Source organism: Pungitius pungitius, chromosome 3, assembly GCF_949316345.1.
Source record: "Pungitius pungitius chromosome 3, fPunPun2.1, whole genome shotgun sequence".
NCBI lineage: Eukaryota > Metazoa > Chordata > Actinopteri > Perciformes > Gasterosteidae > Pungitius > Pungitius pungitius.
In genome coordinates, this window is record NC_084902.1 from 4,984,527 (window position 1) to 5,006,849 (window position 22,323).

The 22,323-nt window shown below is 42.3% G+C and overlaps 1 protein-coding gene across 2 annotated transcripts in view; it reads left to right on the forward strand.

Moving 5' to 3' along the window:
• Window positions 1-1,069: 1,069 nt before the first annotated feature.
• Window positions 1,070-22,323, forward strand: part of zbbx (zinc finger, B-box domain containing) — a 39,882-nt gene continuing 18,628 nt past the window's right edge. For both annotated transcript variants that reach the window (XM_037478194.2, XM_037478204.2), the window contains exons 1-10: window positions 1,070-1,274; window positions 2,324-2,457; window positions 2,958-3,071; window positions 10,552-10,636; window positions 11,049-11,100; window positions 11,377-11,474; window positions 14,138-14,233; window positions 18,573-18,710; window positions 20,400-20,601; window positions 22,051-22,210. In XM_037478194.2, the coding sequence (XP_037334091.2) occupies window positions 2,393-2,457; window positions 2,958-3,071; window positions 10,552-10,636; window positions 11,049-11,100; window positions 11,377-11,474; window positions 14,138-14,233; window positions 18,573-18,710; window positions 20,400-20,601; window positions 22,051-22,210 (1,010 nt within the window). In that variant the 5' untranslated portion in view covers window positions 1,070-1,274; window positions 2,324-2,392. The remainder of the gene's footprint in view (window positions 1,275-2,323; window positions 2,458-2,957; window positions 3,072-10,551; window positions 10,637-11,048; window positions 11,101-11,376; window positions 11,475-14,137; window positions 14,234-18,572; window positions 18,711-20,399; window positions 20,602-22,050; window positions 22,211-22,323) is intronic.

Genomic DNA, 22,323 nt, shown 5'->3' on the forward strand with positions numbered 1-22,323 from the left:
ACGCTTTTCCAACCATTGCCAGTCAATATATTTACAGCATTAAGCCACGGAAGAGGGTTTAACCCAGCTGATGACATTCCGTACAGCGCCATCATCACTGCCTCCTAATGAATGAAACAGCGCTGACATTTTGCAGCAGAACGCTTGTCGTTATACCCGCGACTGCTCTGCTGTTGTACCTCTCCTTTCATGCATTCTGACGCGTTCTTATTCTGGCCTCATGCTATGCCATGCCCCCCCCCCCCCCCATGCTTTCTGTATCTCTCGCTCCCACTCTTATTCATTCCCTGTCTTCATCGGTATGCTACAGCATGCCCAGCTGTCTATGCGAGCAGAAGAGGGGGCGTAGGGGGGTTACTGTTTAGCAGCAGAGACAGAATCCAGCTGGACCCTAAATGACCATCCACGCTCACACACACATACACACACACACACACACACACAGGCACGCTAAATAAGTCATTGACTCACACTTCCCTGATGGCAGGAGCAATAGGTCATATGTCATTTGGCAACAATGTCAAGAGAGAGAGGGAGACTGAGAGAGGAAGAGAGAGAGAGAGAGAGGCCCTTAATTGTCCTGTGGTAGGAAGACAAAGGAGAATAGGTACATAGAAGGAATAAAAGTATCGATAGAAGGGGGTTTCAGAGTTTAAAAGATGCATGTATTAATGTGTTTGAGTTCCCTCTGTTAGGGACAAACGGGTGTATGCAAGGCCATCACTAATACATTTGATTGTAAATGATGGAATAACTATTCACTAACTATATGATACTCTACTATCTCCGGGAAGCGTACTCTGTAATAATTATGAATTATACAATATCCACTGCAGGTGTGGACAGGTTTGGGAAGTATATTTGACACTGACATTTTATAATATTCTGAGACAGTTGGTACTGCTGAGGAAGACCTTATGATTTGTTTTATGTATATGTCCCATGGAGTGTGTATAGTTGCGTTGAATCAACCTCAACTGTTGACACATCACCAGCAGTAATATAAACCATAGGGAGGGTGAACCAAACCAGCCCCGGAACTATCGCGAGACCAATCGGTTGCCCCGGTTACGACAGCCCAACAAACGCCCCCCTCGCTGGAGTGGAGACCAGAACATTCCGCCGGCGAAAACTTGAAATATCGAAATAGTAAACGTCGATTATTATAATACACGTTTTCCTATTTGATTTTAACAAAGCATGCTGGAGTAAAACGTAAAAGTCGAATTGTGATATACCAAGCGGGTAAGCCAAAGAGAGCACGTGAGGGTGAGGTAAGTAAGGCAATTAGTTGAAGCTAACGTACGCGAAACGTCATGTTTAACCTTAGTTTAGCTAACGTTAAGTCGTGTCAACGTTACAGAGAGCACTTGCTAGCTTCTCATTCAGCTAACGTTACGTGCATTCAATTCCATTATTGTGGTTGTTTGTTCGGTAATTACACGAGTCCCGAACTACTAAAAATGTTAAACTCTTTTTCTGCACTTTAACGAAGCTGTGTTTCGTCTCACAACACAACTGTGCCTCGGATAAAAAGACGTATTTTCATGCATTTTTTGCCACTGGTCCCTCACGCGATGTCGCGTGTTGAGGCCTTCTTTCGTGAAAGCCGCTGTCAGGAAGAGCGCGTGTTCCCGTTGAGACCCGTTTAATGTCAGGGCAGGTGGGATTAAAATACCAATCAATGATATATCCTTTTATTATGCCCTGATATTTCTTATTCCCGATACAGCTTCAATAGGCTCTTAAATGGGACTGAGCCATCGTTGTAGCACCTGTGCTTTCCCAGCTTTGACAAGTAAAAATCCCCTTTCTGGAAAAAGTGTGTAGTTTTTAACCACGGTTCAGATTTTCGGCTTTAGGCGTCTGCGCCGCTTTACAGTCTAGTGGGCAGAGGTTTCATTTTGGGTACTGGCAGGTGAAATGTCAGGGCCCTTTTTTACGAATTTACCCACTTTAAGCGGAACTTGCAGTATCTTATTGCCTCCACTTACTGTCACTTTGCCTTCTGCTCAGTCACTTGCAGTTGTGTCTGCCGTGCCGTTACTGTATGACAATATATTATGCCCGCCTTACTGGATAATTTATTTAATTGGCTTTTACTGCCTAACAGGGTTACCAGCTATTCCTCAAGCATACACTACGTCTGCCAGATACAGTTTGGATGCACACAATTGCTCGATTTAACTGCCTCTTGTAAATTTGAGCAAATCTGTCCTTGCTATTCATTTCATTGCAGCAATATTCATTTATGGTAGTGTGTGATTTAGCCCAGGCCCAGTCTGATAGCTGGTTTTGCCATTGCGTTTGTTTTTTATTGCAGAGGAGACTCTTTGTAACAAGGACAGCGCAAGACGCAGGAGGAATACCTGAGCCCCCAAACGGCAGAGACATGAATTTAAATGACTTTGTGGTGCTTCCTAACAACAAGGCCAAATCTGTCAAGCTCAATGCACGGTAAGACGAGATTAGATCAATGATGTGATTTAAAGCATTTGGTCAAAGCCCATTAGGGTTGCATTGCTGCCATACTGTTTCCATCTGTTCGAACCATCGTTTAAATTCTGCCGACAGAATGAGTATTTCACAAAATGCAGTTTCAGGCAAGATAAACCATGTGACCTTCATTCCGATCCGATTCTTTTTCAGTGCAGTGTACGTTTTTTTCTTGATAATGCCCTACATGCAAAATGAAGTTTAAGTTTAAATTCCCTACAGTTTCTCATTTACCAACAGTTAATTGACTGAATTGATGTCTGGATTTTCTGGTACCCTAATCCAGTCTCTAATTGATTAAACCATTGATCAGTCATGGCAACAGAGATCTACCAGTGCAGTGGATGAATTGAACATATTGATGAAAACCAGGCTGTCCAGTCTGACGGAGGTCATTTAGATGATTGATTGTTGTTGATTGACTGCACATTATGTGAGTGTACGTGTGTATGTTGCCATAGGAACCTGCAAGAACTGCAGATGGAGACGGTGACTCTGGCCCAGGAGAGCAAAGAGATTGAGGAGCAACTGCAGCAGCTGAAAGAGAGCATGAGTAAAGAGAAGGAGGAGAGAGGGTGAGTGTCAGTGTGACGGTTTGTGTATTAGGAAAGGAGGAGAAAGGGGAGGGAGAGGTGACGAGGAGGAGCAGACTGAAGTGGGAAGGTGAGAATGGAAGTAAGACACTAGATCGCAGCAGGCAGGTGAGGGAAGAAAGTGAGTAAGTGAGTAAGAGAGGAAGAGAGGATAGCAAGTGAGTATTTACAAGAAGAGCTGCAACAAAAAAAGAGAGTGGAGAGATTTCTAATTCCATACTGCACATATTACTGTGCTCCTGTGTCGTTGCGCTTCAGCTTCAGGTGGGGATGTCTATATTTCTATATGTTACACACTAGAGCAAGTTCTCTCAAGAACTACCTGATTTGCATTCAATTGAGTACTGGGGTATATACAGTATTTGATATTTGCATGCATCAGAATTAACATCCTCTTGGTACCAGGGTGATCTAACTCCTTTCTTACACAGCTTACATTTGACATAAATTCTATGTAAAAATCTTTGTTTAATAAAGATGATGGTTCATATTGGTCACTCATGAACTATATTTCCAATGTTTTCCTGTTAGAAGAAATGTAAAAAAATAAAAACGTATTTTATAGTTCTGTCTTTGCCAGTAAACCAAAGATTTCTCTGTTGTAAGCCGTACATAAATTCGATATGGCAGGTCCAGCCACATCATCAACATCACACAAAAGCCAAATGATAGCACATGCTATTGAGAGGATATCTAATTCTTCCTCGTATGACAGTCTATAAAGCAGGGGGAACTAAGGAATGAATTGGAAGATTTGGGAGTTAAGAGACCTGACACATGGTGTATATGTGCAAAAAACACCAAAGCTATGCACGGAAGATGTCTTAGCCGGCTTATTGTTCCATTCAGTTCAAGCAATGACGACATGCACTAATACCTCAACCACGTAGCTTCTGCAAACGCATTTGGGTGCATAGGAATTTCGGTTTAAGACAAAGATAGCCAAGTAACTTATGCCTTTTACAAGGGAATATGCAAATAACAAATGTACTTAGTTACTTAAGGATATCAGCGGTATCATTTTATATCTCTGGCATCGTTATCTCGTCAGCGGGTAATTACACAATAAACCTCACCTCTAGTCATCACTTCTCGCTGGATTGTGTCCCGACTGTAGGAAAAGGAGCGCAGCTGCTGAGTAATAGAGCTAGATGAAGGAGGGGAGTAAATGAGAAAGAGGGGGAGGTCGATGCCTTCTCTACCTATAAAGGTCAAGAACAGGTTGTCAAAGAAGTAAAGGGGGAGCAGTCAGAGAGTTGATAAAGAGAGTCATAGATGAAGTAGGCCGCTGCCCGTATTGTGGACCTTTCCAAAGGTCAGTGGAACCGTACAGAAATTGGTCCTAATATCTTGTTTGCCAAAAAAAACAAAACATGATTGATGTAAAGATACAAAGGAGATGCATTTGATGTTAAACTAACCTTTCAAATAAAGGTAATAAAATGTCTCGCACATGGCAAGTATTGACTCAAATATGTATATTTTTTTCATAGTCAATTACATCATCAAATCATAAATCAAAATGCTAGGGAGACATCAGAGCCAGTGGTAAATTACTAAAGGACAGAGACAGACATTGTCCGGCCACTCATCTGGGGAGTTGAGCTGCCGGATTCCAAGACTAGTGGCCGGTCTCATGGCCTTGTAGGTCCTAACATCTGAAAAACACCCCAGCAAAGGCCTCTTTCATCTGCTGTGCAAACTGATCAAAAGTGTTTTCTAGTTTGCTAGTCTGACATTTCATTCTCAAGTCTTGATATGTCCAATGACAAATGATAGATCGTCCTATTAAGTTTTTTTTTTCTGTCTATGTGTTTCTATATTGCTTCCTGTCTTGGCCAGGTCTCCTTTAGAAAAAATATATATTTTTCATCTAAGTGGAACTTTCCGGGTTAAATAAAAGTTTAAGTAAAAAAAAAAAAAAGAGGAAATCTACAATAGTGAGGATGATAGTATCAGTTGCCACTTCATCACAATCCGCCACACACACACACACACACACACACACACACACACACTCGCTCATCTATTGGGATTTTGTTTACTGGATTTGCAATAAAAGAAAACAAATTGTATTTTAATTGGGCTTTATGGCATTCTTAAAGGAGACAGCGCACACACAGTGAGAAGAAGGCACAAGCACAAAGAGACAAACAACACAGCCTACCAAGAAGTTACACTGGTGTGTGTGTGTGTGTGTTTATAAGACTATCAAATATTAATGTGCATTTTCAAATTAATATCAAATGTACTGGGTAGCTCTCTCTCTCCCCCTCTCCCCCCCCACACACACGCGCACACACACACACATGTACTTAGCCCATTACTTTGACTATTATCCAACAAACTAAGATTGAGGGGGCGTCCCAGCCACCAGTGTGCAGGGAATCAATTTCAAACACTGGTTGTTATTGTGATTGTTTTTTTTTCCATTCCACTTCCAAACTCATTTCATCTTACTTTATTAATAACTCTGATGCGTTATAACAGAGATGTATATCACAATATATGAGTACGTATATTACGCATAGACCACTTCAAATAGTAACAAGTTATACGCACTCACACAATAAAAAGCTTTAGTGATTTAGAGCTGAGGTATGAAGACACTCACTCTTTCCACATCATTTTGTTATTTTAGTTTATATATGAATATATAGTACCAGTCAAAAGTTTCAAAACACTTTCTCAATTGAATGAGAAATGTCCAAACTTTTGACTGGTACTATACATACATCTATGTATATGTGTTTCTAAGTGACGCCTATAGCTCTAATTAAGAGGCCACACATCAGTATGGGGAGGGGGGGGGGGGGGGCGTCTAGCGTGCGCTGCACAAACGATAAGCGCATAAACGCAGTGTTTCCTGTCACACTGAAGTACTGCAACATTTACCGCTCCGCCAGCCCCAAGATACGACAAGGTGTGAGCGTGGCTGCCTGTGTGTATTTTTGATAGCAGTCCTCCATAAATAATGGCAATTGTATTCCTGTGTGTGTGTGTGTTTGAACACTTTGCCGGTTACAAAGTGCTACACTTTGCTGTGTCGGTTCGTCTTGTGTTCCTTAATCAGTAAAGACGCAGCCAACTGCGCAGGTCGACAGAAATTATGCTTAAACCCCGTCTTTGAAATATTACCACCTTGAAAAATATATGTTTTGTGTGAGCCAGCTTGATGTGGAACGATACGGCAAAAGTATGTGTGTGTGTGTGTGTGTGTGTGTGTGTGTGTGTGTGTAGGGGAAAGACTCAGCTGGCTTAACTACAAAGAGTAGATAGATCAAAGAATATACTCTGGGTATGATGTGGCAGAGAGGTCAGGGAAAAACCATGACAAATGATCACAATTTCTGTTATTTTCTTTCCTTTTTGAAAGTAGACAATGCAGAAAAGAAATGTTCTACACCAGGGCCGCTATTGATTACTAACGTCATGCTTATTTGTTTCTCTTCTTCACTTGAAATGGTGTCACTAATAAGCGCAGTCGAACATCGGATCCCCTTTCTCATTTTTCAGCCTTGCTGCTGGAGGTTGATGAAAAGAGGAAGCAGAGCAACTTCCTTGGGCGGGAAGATACATTTATTTACCCTTTACATGTAACTACTGCCAACATTCTGCCACTCCTTTGATAGTCTCTCCAACCCACTTAGTTTCTGTATTCGATGTTTGTTGGTTGACATGACAATATGGTAGAGACAAGGAGCAGGGGATGATTTGAGGAAATGTTGTTGGAGGAAACACATGAGACTGGCATCGACGAGAGAAGCAGTCATGGAGTAAACAACATAGCAAGGAACTGAAATGAAACAGGTACACATCAAACTGCACATTAATGGATCTGCTGTTCCTTCCTACCTTTCATCTGACGGCTGTGCAGCCATGCAGCCGGCTCTTCGATGGGAATCCCAGAAACCGTTAATTGGAACAACTCTAATGAAAAAGTTGAAACCGTTTCGGTCCCTCTCTGATTGACATGGGAGAGAGCAGGCAAGAGTGCTGGCTTTGGCGGGTAATCAGGTGTTCGGATGTATGATGTGAAGGTTACCTGGATTTTCTTTAAGCTTCCTCCCTGACCCGCTTTTCCTCTCAGAACATGCCGGTGCCTTTGACAAGACTTTACGTCAGATCTTCCAGCTGTGATTTCTGCTCGGGCTGTGCAAAATGTGTGTCTCTGTTATGCACCGCTCTGTTTTCTCCTCTCTGCTTGCCTCTTAAATCGCAGAGCTCCCAGACTAGATAAATTGTTCGTCTCCGTCTTAGAGTCGGGCTACACGCGCACGCACACACACACACACACACACTGTTATCTACGCACCCAACGAATAGGCGAAACAATTTGGTTTGCTTTGAGGGGATGTGCGGTATGATCGCTTTTGTAAAAGTACACAGGCGGTGATAATAAAGCCGGAGCGGCGAGTTGGGATGACCGCAGTACATCATTCTTTGTCTTGATGCCCTCGATCGCAGTTGTAATGTAGTTTTGTCGTACGGCTTTCATATCTCAGAGACACGAGCTCTCGCCTTATCTAAAAGTACAGTTGAGGTTCCCTTTCTTCCTCCTCGTCTCTCTGCTGTGTTTTCATTCCGAGGCTGGCTCATTTGCTTCCTCTTTTACTCTTTTGCCAGTCTTAGTTTGTTCCTAATCTGTGTTTTTTTTATTTTTATCTCTGCTGTATGTGTTTTTTTTTTTTTTGGTAGTAGACCTTGGAGTGTGTGCACATTTGCATTTGTGTGTGTGTGTGTGTGCAGGAGGCAGATGTTGACAGTTCTCCCTTTGGGTGAGATGGGTCAGTGAAGGTGATAGCCGTGTGTTAGACACGAGTGTTTCAAGGTAGGACAGGGGGTGTTTGCCTTGGTCTCCTCCTGTCATCGCAGCGTATCTGTTTATCATTTAGAGCTCATCCAAGCCGACGTGAAGCTGTGCTCCTCACTGGGGTTCTTCCTCTTTGACTTTGATGAAGAAATGTTCTTTGACGAGGTGGCATTTGGTGTCGCGTTTGATGTTTGTTTTCAATATGCAGGTTGTGACTTACAGGTTGTCATCTGCGATCCAACACAGCGCAGCAATGTGTGATAGGGGTGTGTGCATGTGCGTATTCATGTGACTTTGCCCGTGTAACAGGTGTTGTCAGGTCCTCTCCCGCTCACCCCGCTGTGTGCATGTATTAGACAGAGAAACATTAACGTGTCGCTATCTCTATGTTTCTAAGAACAACTTTTTGCCAATGTTATTTCAAAGTGGGAGTTTCCTTGCACACACTTGCGTGGGTGCGACATTGTACGCTTGTGTGGATTAGATGATGAGACATCTATGCTAGATACACACACACACACACACACACACACTTTATCTCTCCGGGTTGCCTGTCCCGAGGGGACACCCTGTCATCCTGCACCGACAGGGGTGTGCCTCAACTGTCTCCCCTAGCGACAGTCCAGTTGCCAAGGTAATGTCGTCAGCGTGATTACCTGACGCTGTCGATGTGCCGGGCTGACACTGATGGTCGGCGTCAGGTAATCACCCCGGCGACGTTACCCAGGCGTGTTGGCAAGTCTTGCCATCACCTACACACACAACACACCGATGCAGGGAGACACACACTCACACACACAAATAGAATCCGACTTCCTGTGCCCTGACGGGCTGCCAGCTCAATCCAAAATAAACTTCTCTCAACGACAGACATCACAATGGCATAAATAGCATAAATAATTCAACAACTTGAGCATGAATAACTCTTCTAAATGAGGATCGCTCTCCATTTCTTCACTCCCTGAAACTGCCTGTGTGAGTCCTGCATGAGTGTGTTCATGTATGCATGTGTGTGTGTATGTTTGCGTTTGTTTCTGTATTTTTATCTGCACTTATGCGGTGTGTGTGTGTATGAGTACATCATTCCCGTAACCTTTCATGTTCTTTTTTTGTGGTTGAGGTTGTTGATACTTGCAGATAATTGTCAGCAACATGAAAGAAAAAATCCTTTTGGTCTGAGAGCGATGTGAAAGCTTGGACCTGAATAAATTTGCACATGAGCATTATTTGTGTTGTTATAACACAATTCTTGTTGTTTTGTAAAGTTTTGCGACTTTATGCATGCATACATGCTCTTACTTGCTTTGTTTTTAAGACAATGTTATATACATAGATTTATAAATGAAAAAGGCTAGATGTCGGCGGAGTATAGAACGTCTGCACATGGCGGCCATCTTGGTATGGTCAGCTCGCTCCCCCATAACATTGTGTTGTTAGTGGTACATGTACTTTAAACAATAAAACTTGCTCAATTTTAAACTTTTATTAAAAATTTATATATATATATATATGGTTATATATACATAAAACACTCAACATTTAATGGAATTCAATTTTCATGGATTTAGGGATTTAGTTATATGGTGATGTTTCACCTTTTTCATGGATATGTAATTTTTTTAGTTGTCTATCACTGTATTCTCCTCTACTTAAAGCCTGTTGTAATTTTTTAACCGTTTTTTTACAGTTCATTTAATAGAAAATTGATCTCCATTCACTATGCTTCTGTCGCATAAGCAGTCTGCTTTGTTCACAGTTAAACCAAAGCCCTCAACAGATTATGAGAATTCATTCCGAGAACATTCCTTTTTTTCGCTCTGCTCCCTGTGTGATGGGATGTGGGTTTCTCTGCCTGTTAATCAAGAATTCCAGTGATTATGCTTTCATACTCAGATCTTCTAATGTAGAGTGAATATCAAAGGGACTGTGTAATGTCCGTCTTCGACAAAAACAAAACGAGGCGTAAACAAATCAAATCAAGGACATAAACAGATGTAATCACTGTTTCTGAATTATTATAAGTGGATCACATCACTCCAGTTCTGGGGTCTTTACGCTGACTTCCTGTTCAACAAAGAAAGGCCTTTAAAATCCCGCTGAAGGGTTTAGGGCCAAAGTACATTTCAGATCTGCTGCTTCCTTATGAACCCTCCAGACCCCTCAGGTCGTCTGGGAACGGGTCTCCTTTCTGTTCCCAGAGTCAGGACCAAACAAGGAGAACAGCGTTCAGGGTTTCTGCTGCACGTGTCTGGAAAAACTCTCAGAAAGCTGCAGGTCTGCTGAGACTCTCAGTGGCTTCAAATTAAGACTGAAGACGTTTCTGGTCGCTGCTGCTTTTGATTAAACCAGATTAAAAGATGAAGTAGATGCTTTTTACTGTTTCTTTTCATAAACTGCACCGCATCCTTTTATTTTAAGCTTGTTTAACATCTGTTTCTATTTACCTTTATTTTGCCTGTTTAAATGATTTCATGTGAAGCACTTTGAACTTTGCCTTGCCTACACTGGTAGCAATTGGCGGTTATGAAACTATTGTATCAAGTTTTGCGCTTCGAATTCAAAGGGAGATTATTCCAATATACAATAAATGTATATATTTACAAATTCCAAAGTCAAAGTGTCCCTCCCTTTGTCTTTCTGCCCGTTTAGGCTTCCAGGAGGGTTTAAATGGAAGTCTGGGCAATGTGGTTCTTTAAGTGGAGTCAAGAAGAACAAGGAGAACAGATTCCAGAAGGTAGATGCAAATAAACCATACTTGGATGTGTGTATGGTGTCCATTCATGTCAGATTCTGATGATACTTAATTTTGTAATGAGTCCAATGCCTCCTAAAATGCACTGTGCATAGCCAATTTGAGATTGCCTTCATTTGTTTTCTAATTCATCTCGTGCCTTATATCTCAGGGGAGAACCAGAAAACCACTTCTCTAAAGTTTACACGTCTGGGAGTAAAAGAATGAAGAAGAAATACTAGTTGTATTGAAGAATGAATCAACACATCAAATGTTATATTACTGAAAACCCTCATGGGTCGCACGTTCTGAACATACAAAACACAGTGATGTGGTAACAGAGTCGTTCACATACATGGATAGAACTTTCACATCAACAGGGAGGTTTTGACACAGATGTGTTACTGCTCAACAGCTGTCATCAGGCAAGCTGAAGATCCGAGTGCTGAAAGATGGACTCGTGACAGGTGAGTAGTTTACGGGCCACAACATTGGCCTCCCACTGTTTCCTACCTGCCCCAGGTAGACTCGACACAGGTGTGTCCTCAAGGACTGTCGGTCCTTGATACACTGACCTGTGCTGGAACTCTTGTTCTGCTGTATCCTCTGTTCTGTCTCTTTGACGCTGTCTCTCCAATATTGTTAGACTACACAGGAAATCAGTCATATGTAAATATGCATCCAAAGATATGAAATGAGATCCCATTGACAATTGTTAACAACAGAATATTTGGTATTTTTAGCACCACCTCAGCCTCCTCCCCCAATCCTTAGAGACAGAAGAAAAAACCGTCTGAGGGGAACATACTGTGGACAATGTGAAATGAAGACCGCAGGACTGGTAAGCATAAACACTCTCAGAAGACACCATAGGGTGACGTCTTGACTTCCTCCATGGCAAGCTCAGATACCCTCTACAGACATTCACCTGGCAAGTTTAACACACAAATACAGTCCAACAACACTTTTCAGCTTTTTTTTTTTATTGTGGTTGCTAAGCTTGCTAGACTAAATGTTAACCAAAGGGGTTTAAGATACTTACCATCCTTGACCTGTTTAAAAATGATTGAGAAATTTAAAGATACATGTGATGAATTAGGAGATGGTATAGGAGGCATAGAATGCTCAATAGACATGCATAGTAACAGCTGTACAGGTGCTCAGAGCTGTAGAAATTCCACAATGATATTGTATTTATAAAACTGATTTGTTAAGCTATATAATTCTGTTAACTTTATATGAATGCATATATCTGCATTCATATGTACACAGATTGTTTACTTATGAATCTACAGAGATGTTTATATCTGGCCTTAAAGTAAGAGCTACTTAACTTGACTTACACTTACACTACAACTCATTCTTTCTCTCACTATCTCTCTCTCTTTGTTCCTTCCTGTCCATCACTCTCCTTCTTTTCTTTCCATCCATCTATTCTTCTATATTCTCCTCTTCCTCCTGCATCATGCCTTATCTTCTCTGCTATCCCATCCTGCATCTTTCTTCTCTCCATCACATGCCTCCTTTCTTACTTACTCACAGACACATTTTCCCTGCTCATCCTTCTACATTTGTATCCCCTCTATATCCCTGCCTACCCCCATCTGTTGGTCTATCTGTGTGTTTGTGTTTGCACTGATAACAGTTTAGCTTGATCCATTCATCGATACCCAAGTCCTCCGACGCCACCATTGTTTATTGTTTCTCACTCTTCATCACTGTTGCTCAGGAGGATATGTGAATATTTGGTCAAGAGGGAGGGAGAGAGACGGATAAATGAAAAGCCATATTCTGTGTTTATGCATGTCTGTTTGTAAGGGGAGTGGCGAACTGAACTGAGTGTTATTGAAGACTAGTCATCCCCACATCCCTCTATTCCAGATCCTCAACAACTCCCTCGAGTAATTCGGCTCTTATTTCCGCCTGGGAAGCCGAAAGTTTAATGTTGAATACCTGATGCATCTAAGAGGCAGTGAGAGAGAGAACGAGGGCGATGAGGGAGAGAGAGAGAGATAGGTTGAGAAAGTGGGAGGGGCTGAATTGATTGAACTGGCAGCCTACATTTCTTTACCGTTTTGTTGGTCAAATGTAAAATGCTCATATGGCTTGATAGTGCATTTGAGGATGCAGCTGCAGAATTGTTCGATGAAGGGCACAATTCCCCCAAATGCGATGGACTTAATGGCAATGCTCATACTAGTGTGTGTGCAAGCACACACACACAATCCACACACTCACAGATTTTGTATATAATGATCTCTATAATGAAAAGCTTTTTGACTTTATCATCCTGTCTAAAAATGCCTTGGCACACACATGCACACACAAATACACAATCAAAAGCACATCTGGGCTTATTTTGAACTATGACTCACACACTGGTACATACTTTACTAAAATCACACACAGCACTGCCTTTCCTTGCACTGTATTTCAGAGACATCCACATCATTTTGTTGTGCAGCACAGGAGGGCGCGGTGATATCCTGCTTGCTGCCTGATAGGGAGGCCGAGTCCCCGGGGAGGGGCTGTAATTTATCCTCAGGCCTGAGAGGGGAAATAAGGCCCTGCTTTATGGGACCGTTAAAGGGCAGTGTCACAGCTTTAGGCTTTCATGTGAATGCACCCACGGACACACACTGGGAGTAAAAGGGGCAGAAGATGCGATAAAAGAGCAAAAAGAAAGGAACAGTGTTGCTACTCTGTAAAAGATATCAAAGAGAAGTGGAAACAAGGTCTACATCAGGTGCTTGAGTAATCGAACAAAGATGTTAGGGTTTAGACATTTGAGCCCATACCTGTAGGACACACTGCTATAATTGTCCACTGCGTCTTAAATAATGGGAAACAAAATAATAATGTCCTTGCACATATCCTCACTTTTCATTCACTGCCTCCTTCTGGCCTTGCCGTTGTGCTCCTTCCAACCTGCTTTAGACCTTTTTCCCCCAAATGGCTGACGCAAGGTCTTTTCCCCGCTAATAAGACTAGAATCTCATAGAATGGAATAGTAATGACCTCCCTTAAGATGCGTTCACTCACTCACACAAAGGACAAAAGCATACATGGACACATGCTGACAGTCCCTACAATCCTCTCATTCTCTCTCTCTCTCTCTCTTGCACGCATGCACATAGATATGGAGAGTGAAGCATGTCACGCACGTCAGCAACTCAAACGCGTAGCTGCCTGCTGAACTCCACCTAACCTACGCAGTTAACCGAGTTAGGTGTAGGAGCAGGTGTTGTGTTGAGTGAACTTCTACAATCTGATGCGTCTGACACTACATCTAACGCAATATAGAGAAATGTCACACACACACACACACCTACACACAGAAACCAGTTTAGCGAGGTTGGCGTTGGAACAAAAGGGAGGATAATCCAACTTTAAATACAAGTTACAAATACTGGTCATCAATGCATATTATTCCTCACATGAACATACTGTCCACGGATCTTTATACACACACACACCAAGTCACTGTGTCTCTCTGTATTGTAGACGTGTGCTGAATGCGCAGAGGACTACTGCATCGGCTGCTTCACCAAATTCCACCAGAAGGGAGCACTGAAGCTCCACAGGATGATCCCCATTCAGGTGAGCGTGGTCCCACGGGCATTACGTCCATCTCCTCTCCTCCATGACGGGCTGCTTCTAGCCGTCCTTCTTCCTCTTGCACCGATACTTTCAATAATATCTCTCCCGATCCCGTTCTGCTCGTGCTTCTTTTGCATTTCTTGCATCCGTGACTACAGTACCTTCTCATCTCAACCTCCCCCTTTTTCTTTGCGTCTGCAGCTCATCTGACTTATGTGGACATTCCTCACACACACACACACACACACACACACACACACACATTCACCTGAACACCCACGCACATACAATGAACTTGAAGGCGGCGCTGTACACACAGTCTCTGGTTTGCAGTGTTGCAAGTTAGCTGTGTCGTACCTGATAACGAAATGGATGTCCCTCATTAGCAAATGCCTTGATCACAAAAGCTAATTCCGGTCACTTATATGCATACACACACAAACACACACTCTAACAATAACTTGTATTAATTAGGCAATATCCTATTTAACCAAATTTGTATTGAACGCATTTTTTAATAGTAGAAACTAATTCTCCCCCCCCAAAGATACCAAATACTCATAATAGGCACAGTGTGCTGATAAATCTAATTAATTATGTCTAATTTGAAATAGACAAAATTAAGTGTTAAGCAGACAACGCTCTTTTTTTCTTTGCGCAATTCATTGCCTGTCGCTTGAGATTTTGCGACCTAATTTGCACCATTTTAAAGCTTTTTCTTAAAACAATTACTCCTCAAATGGACTCATTCTTTAACTTTGTTCTTTAGGCCTGTCTCGCTTGTTGTCATGTAGTCACTGCTGCACATAACCTTCGTGATCCGATTGCCTTCATGGTCTCCGTCATTTACCAAGCGGACTCATTGGCTGTATTGGTACTGTTGGCGTGTGGACATCTTGTTTTCTGTTTGCCGCACTGCTTCTTCCCGAGGGTGCTTGTGAATTCGCTAGCTTCTTCTCATGTGATGGGTTTTCTTGGGTGCTCTTGATTTCATCTCGAGGTACTCAGAAGAGATTGACTATTGTCTGAGTGGTCTTTGTGATGTGATGTGCATGGATATGGCGTCACATCCTCTTTTATATTTTTGTACAATCCATACAGAGTAGCACACTATTAACCAGCCTTTATGCAGTGTGGCTCTGCTTGTGTACACAGGCCTCTGTTTGGTTCTTATTTTCATTTGCCAACTGACTGCTGCTCGGGTCAAAGTATGTTAAAGGAAGCCGTGGTGGAAAGAAGTGATAGGGAAAAAAAACACACGCATTGAAGTAACTGCAAAAACAACGCTCTCTCGACCTCTGGATAGTGTCTCTCCTAACTTCACAGACCCAGTGACGCTCGATGGACGCTCACTCCCAGTTTCAAACGCATACGCATGCATTCTCTCATTCAATCGCACATTAGACAGTGTGTAGAGATTACTTTACACACATGGAGCTGACGCAGGCTCGCTCGCTCTCTCCCTCTCTCTCCATCCATGTTAATCCTGTTTCGATTGCTCTGGAAGGAATGAGGGCGGGACAGAGGGAGGGACATCAAATGAGTCAGAAAGACAAAAAAAAGAGTATTAATTTCGTCAGTTTGCTGTGCTGGGCTTTTTGTCTGTGCCTCATCAGCTAATGTTTCCAGTTACACACACATACACACACAAACATGTTGGATTAATTAATGTTTGCAGAGCTTTCTTGGTATTTGATTTGGCCTAACTGGGTGTGGTATGCTGTGTCAAAACATTCCGACATCATACAGAAATAATTAAAAACTCATTAGCATATACAATGTATGTCATTTCAGTTTTTAATTAACGTCTTCATGTTTTATGGCACTCTCTCTCTCTCTCTCCCTCTCACCTGTGCACTCTTAGATGAACACATGATAAGCATAAAGCCTGCGATGTATTTCCCTTTAGGAAAACGTTTTTTTGCCATAAAAAGCCAAGATAACGGTGCTGCTTCCACTGCCTGGCAGCATTCTGGAGATGGTCTATGGCGGTAGATTCCCTGGCTGAAAGACAATCTCTCTTTGCACAACTTCCATTTGATATGAATGCAGGGAGTTGGGATTTCTCTGCTCATTAGTCTAATTATGATAGCCTTTGATGATTGTGTGCGAGTGTGTGTGGTGCTGAGTGTGTGTCCAGTCGGAGGTCTGTAATTGACTTGAAGGCTCAGATGGGTTTGTCCACAATATAGGACACAACAATGTGACACACTATATCTAGGAACTTTTGGCCGACCGAAAAATGCTCGTTACGGTTCAAGCGAACCCCAGGTGCTTCCACCTACTGCATGGGTCTGAGCTAATGGCCAAATGTGTGGGTCGTTGTCAGTGTAACAGCAACCCTTCACTTGTCTTCTGGCCAATTCCTCAGACGTGTAATATGTCCAATTTGGACAGTGTCTCCTGGTAGCAATCATTGTGTTGGAATTGGTTGTACACACACGCAAAAAAAAAGAGCGCTTGACAGAGAAGGTTGACGCCATATCTACTCTTTTATTGTGTACAAAGGTGTGGTTGGACTCCACTTATGCAACTGGAAAGGCTGTGTCCGGCGTTTTTTTTTTTTTTTAAAGATCAGAAAGATTCATTAGTGTGAGACACACTGAGGCCTTAGCTGACCATTGACGTGCAATTGTGTGCACAGTTTTCCGGTGACAAATATGACAGTAGAGAGGAACAGAGCAAAAAGCAACAGCTTCAGCAGTGGAGCCTCTTGCAATGCAAAGATTTTCCATCAGAAGTTGTTAAGATAAGTAAAAGTAATGTCCCCGGGCTTGAGGGGTTGTTTGCAGACAAAGATTTGATTCTTAAAGATTTCATGGCCATAGGCGAGTTCTCTCCCACGAGGCGCTGAATGAACTAATTCAACACACGGATAGAGTTGAATGAACTAAACCGAGCCTTCATCGCCAAAGAGACCAGAGATATTTCAAGCCAATAACAAGTCTCTGTTTCTGCCAGATTGGGCGTGCACGGATTCCTCTTTCCACAATGACATTAATACCGCATGGAAGTGTTGAAGGCCAGATGCTGACTATCTCACAGGCATAAACAAAGCTCCCCACCACAAGGCAATAAACATATCATTGTGCTTCTGTCCTGTGGGAGAAAGGTGTCTGGTGCAAAATGATCTTATGCAAGAAGAAGCCTCCTCCTACTGTGGCAGGCGTGCATATCCGACGGTTATCACGGCCACAAGCTAAAAGTTTCATGGCTGAAACTACCGAGGTCTCCACAAAGGTCCCTGGGCCAAAGGGGACTCATAAGACCAATCTTATTGTGTTTCTAGGGTTAGTGATCCTATAAAGTTTCTCTGTGCTCAATAGGCTGATGCAGAAACTGGATAGATCTCGGCTGGTAATGTGAATCTAATGTGATGGTGCTACATGGTCAGAAATAAAATCATAAAACGAGCAAAATTATACTTTATAGTTTCTTTTCCTCGTCTTTTCCAAGCTCTCTGGGTCTCAGTATCTGCACAATTCCCTTACACGTTTGTTGCTGCGTCCTTGTTGGACGCCTTCAAGGACAGGATAAAAGTCTGCAGACTGGTTAACCTCAGCAGCCCCGCTGGTCCCCAGTGATTAATGGAACAGAATAATGAATTCAGGCAGTGGAATGGAGAAAATCAATCAGCACTCATTCAGTGTGCTTCCCATTTTCTCTTGTCTCAAAGAATGGAGTATCTGATCGCATTCTGTAAATGTTTTTTTTTTTTCTTTTTTCGACGGGATGAAAAAAAAGTGTTTTGACCCATTTGTGACCTGTTACTGGACATAGTTTGACAAAAGATCCATATTGCTTCATGGTTAAAATGGGAAGTAAAGGCAATACCCATCAAGTGTGATGTAAAGTGGGTCTTTCTGCACAGGCTCTTTGAGGTTTCCTTTACATAAAATAAAGCTGCTTACATTAACTCTATAAAATTGAGTTCATCATTTTGACTTTCAAGGTTGTGCTAGTGATGTAGGTATGAGCACTTAAGGTAATTAGGTTGTACCCTCCAAATGGGGTTCATGGCAGCTGCCTTTAGTGTCAAATCATTGCCTTTATATCGTTAGAGTAAATGCAGTAATATACTTAAATGAAAATATATTAATTGATTGTCTACCCTCTCATTCTTATTGCTACCATATCTATAGGCAGCTTTAATAAAAAAACAGACTACTTTCTTATTTCATCTTGCTTTTATGCAATGAAAGCAAGTTATCATTGTTATCTAAATTTTTTCCACTTGCCTGTTATTTTTGAAATTTTTATATACTTTAATATCAAAAAGTTCCAGCCGCTGAGTTTTGTAAAGTAACAACGCTACTGATTTAATCTCATTGCTCTCCAGACAGACTTACAGACTCACGTGAGCACAAGAGATGTTGTCACCTGCTTCCAGAAACAGATTGACCCGACCTCCTGTCCCATGACCTGTGCCGGTCCTGTCGGGGCAAAACATATGCAACTGCACCCTGATCACAGCCAGGTAGGTGGTAGTCTTATTTGATAATACACACTTCAACTGGAACTGAAGCTGATCAAGTGCTGAGTTGTTGAGATGCATGGACTCAACTTATTTAGCAAATAGTGCAATCAATTTGATTGACTTTATGGGTAAAATGAAAGACAGCAAGCCTTACATTTGTCTTATTGATAATTTTAAATAATAACAAGATGAGTCATCACTGTTACTGGAAGATTCTTTGCAATGGACAGTGGGCTCGCAACCAGTGCTTTGTTGCATAGTTAGTTTATGACAACAGGAACATCAAGTCAAAGCATTTAATCTAAAGCATATCACAAATCATAGCATGCACTGTCAAATATTTGATAATTGCTTGCTGATTAAAATGAGAGAACAGTATGGAATAATAAATATATTAAATAGGCATATTTAGCAATAACAAATATGATTTATGTCAACACGGCTTCATTTTTAAACCCTTTTAAGACAATCCATAACAAAATCTCCTTTTACCAACATTTTTTTTTTTGAAAAAGGGAGTTTTGTGAGTGGTTATTGATCCATGGAGGAAATTTCTCTCCATTTAAAGTTCACTCGCTGTGACACCTCAGCAGAAACATGTCAAACAAGCCTTTGCACCATGTGAGTTTTACCTCTACACCCTGGGGGTCAATTGAAAAGCCTTCAAACCAACCCTAATTGATGCCATAGCCACAGGCTGTATCTATAGGCAGGCCTTTGAACTGTAAGCACCTCTGGACAAAAAAAAGCCCCCCTAGGGTAAAAGTCTGGAGGAAACAGTTAGATTGACGTGTCAGACTCTTTACATTACAGAGCTCAGTTGCTTTTACTCTTACAGCAGAGACCAGAAGATATCGAGAAGATCGGTGTATTGTGTTCAGAGTGGATCTCACTGAGGGACCAAAACACCACCAAACTGAGAAACAAATTCAACAGCTGTCTGAGGGAAGTTAATATGTTTGGCTTCTGAAAATAAGCGTAAAATGGCTGCATTGTGCAAAAGTATATAATCAGTACATATGTACAGAACCACTCAAAGGTTTAGAGACACCTGTTCAATTAAATTGAATGGGGAAGCGTGTCCAAACCTTTGACTGGTACTGTATATTCCGCATATACATACTGTATATATTTTATACATGCAGAACCACCATTTGTTGAGTTTAGATGTGCCACCAGACATGTATGAGATTAGGGACTGCATTCAGAACATTAATAAAAATAAATATGTTCATTCCAACTAAGCTATGCTTTAGAGGTCAAAGATGAAGATGGATTTTCTCTTTAGAAAATGTACTCATTCACTTTTTAATAGTGTCTTAACAATGGTTTAGCCAAGGTCACAGCCGAGCTTGCATGGTGTAAACTTTAAAGAGCTGCTTTTCCTTGCCCTTGCCAGCAGAATCATCAGGCAATACAGCTCCTGCAGCATTCAAAATCTCATTAAATGTCCCCCTCGTTATTTCAACATATGAAATGTTAGTCATTCTAAAAGGTACGGTAAACAGGCATTCAAATTCGTTTTTTTGGTTTTATAGTGTAAGGCAGATTTGGCTGACCGGTGTTTGATTTATTGCAGCAATTAACTTGACAGATTATATGCTTATGCAGGAGAGAAGCTTCTTAGCCAAATCATATTTTGGCCACCCAGGACTAACTTAAGTCCTGGGATCTTCTGTTTTTTTACAGGTGTTGATAGAGGATCATCATGAGGAGAAAAAGGTGGAAGTGATTGAAGAAGGGCGGAAAATGTCTTTTCTTGAAGGAGAGTACAATGAGGTGGAGTCTGCAAGCTCTTTCCAGGAAGCACTCCGGCAATGGAGAGGAGAGAAGACTGATGGATCAGCAGAATCCATGAGCAAGGATGCAATGTGGACACCCATCGGACCAGGTGAACTGCATATACATGGTTGGATTTACTATAGAAATAAAATTAGTACGCCTGTTGCAACCGTGGCAACGGCACACATGAAAATGGCCGTTTTGTCCATCCTGCTCTGTTGATTTGAATGGCAATCTCCGTTCTACTCTCGTTCTATTTCTATGCTTCCCCCAAATAACTTTCCCTTTTTCTCCATGATGTTGACTTGAGCTGAGACAACAGCAGAGTATCTAATCACCCCTTTTGTCAAATGCATCACCAGAGAGTTGGACATAGCTGAGCATAAAATATTGATTAGACCTTTCAGTGAAAGCAGTGAACCCTACTTAGTTTAAAGTCAGAGCTCTGCATTAAAACACGCTTTATTTAAGTAACTTCAGTGTATAAATTATACCGTGGTGTGTCCCTGGCAAAAGACAAAATCTGTGTAAATTACCAGACCTAAAAATTGAATGTATATTTGCAGAAGTACTTTGTACCACCTATGCCTGTACGTCCGTCTCTTCTTGACCCCCCCACTCACTCTGCTCCCCTCCATCTCTTCCCGGGCTTCCCTTCTCCTCCTCTCCTCGTGTCGGCTGTGATCTGTTAGGGCCCCGTAGAAAGTGCTTACCGCTGCAGTAGGAGGCTAATCCATGGCTGTTGCATATTGAGATAATGAGAGTGTTAGGGGTGGCCTACTCCCCACCACAGCACTAACCGCATGCTGTGTGTGCATGTGTGTGTGCATGTGTGTACAAGGTCCACTGGGTCAGGCAATTTTCATGGCTTTTCCAAACATACTGTGTTTCTACGTGTGTGTGTGTGTGTGTGCATGTGCCACGTTGTCAGCTTGTCCAGGTGTGTGTGTGTGTGTGTGTGTGTGTGTGTGTGTGTGTGTGTGTGTGTGTGTGTGTGTGTATTATTAGTGCTATTATTCAAGGCTCTGTGTGTATGTGTGTAGGTGTTTGTGCTTTTCATTAGGCCTCCTATTTTCTCTGCTTTACTGCTTGGACAGACTCTGCTCCTCTCTGCCTTCACTCTGCGCTGCAAATTACTGCTCGCCCCTCCAGCCCTAATTATTTCTGTCAGGCCAATGGCACCTAGGCCCAATTTAAAGGCGCCACTGTGGACTGCCAGAGTGTCTGGAGCACAATCATACATTTCTCTTTCTTACCTCTATCTTTCCTTTTCTGTCATGTACGTACGCTGTGCTTTTGTATCTTGTACTTCTTTTTCCTATTCCCTGGGGGCTCTGTCTTGTCTGTTTGTGTTTCGGCACTCTTGGCGTGGTGACAAGGTGTTTTCTCACTTCATGAGGGGAGGTGTTTTGAGAAAGGTGTTGAGATGCTGGAAAAGGATGTTTTCCCGTTCCTATTTCTACCTCTGTCTGGCTTCTTCTTTCTGTTAAGCTGTATTTTCCTCCTCCCTCTATTAACTCCATTTCTGTGCTATCTCCCCTTCCCCATATTTCTCCAGTATCCGTGGCAGTTGTGGCGACCCAGGCTGACTTCTCTCCAGACAAAGGAGCTGTAGGACGAGGAGGAGGAGGGGGAGAAGAGAAGGTTCCTGTCAGGGTGGAGTTCAGAGAGAACAGCCTTACCTACATGGACAGGTTGCTTCTCAAGAAGCACCGCAGGTACACAGACGGAGGGAAGAATGTGCACCCACCACACATACATATTCTATAGCAGGCAACGGCTTCTCTCACAGGGTTCAGGCAGCCTGCCCCGTGAGAGGCTGTGCTACTCC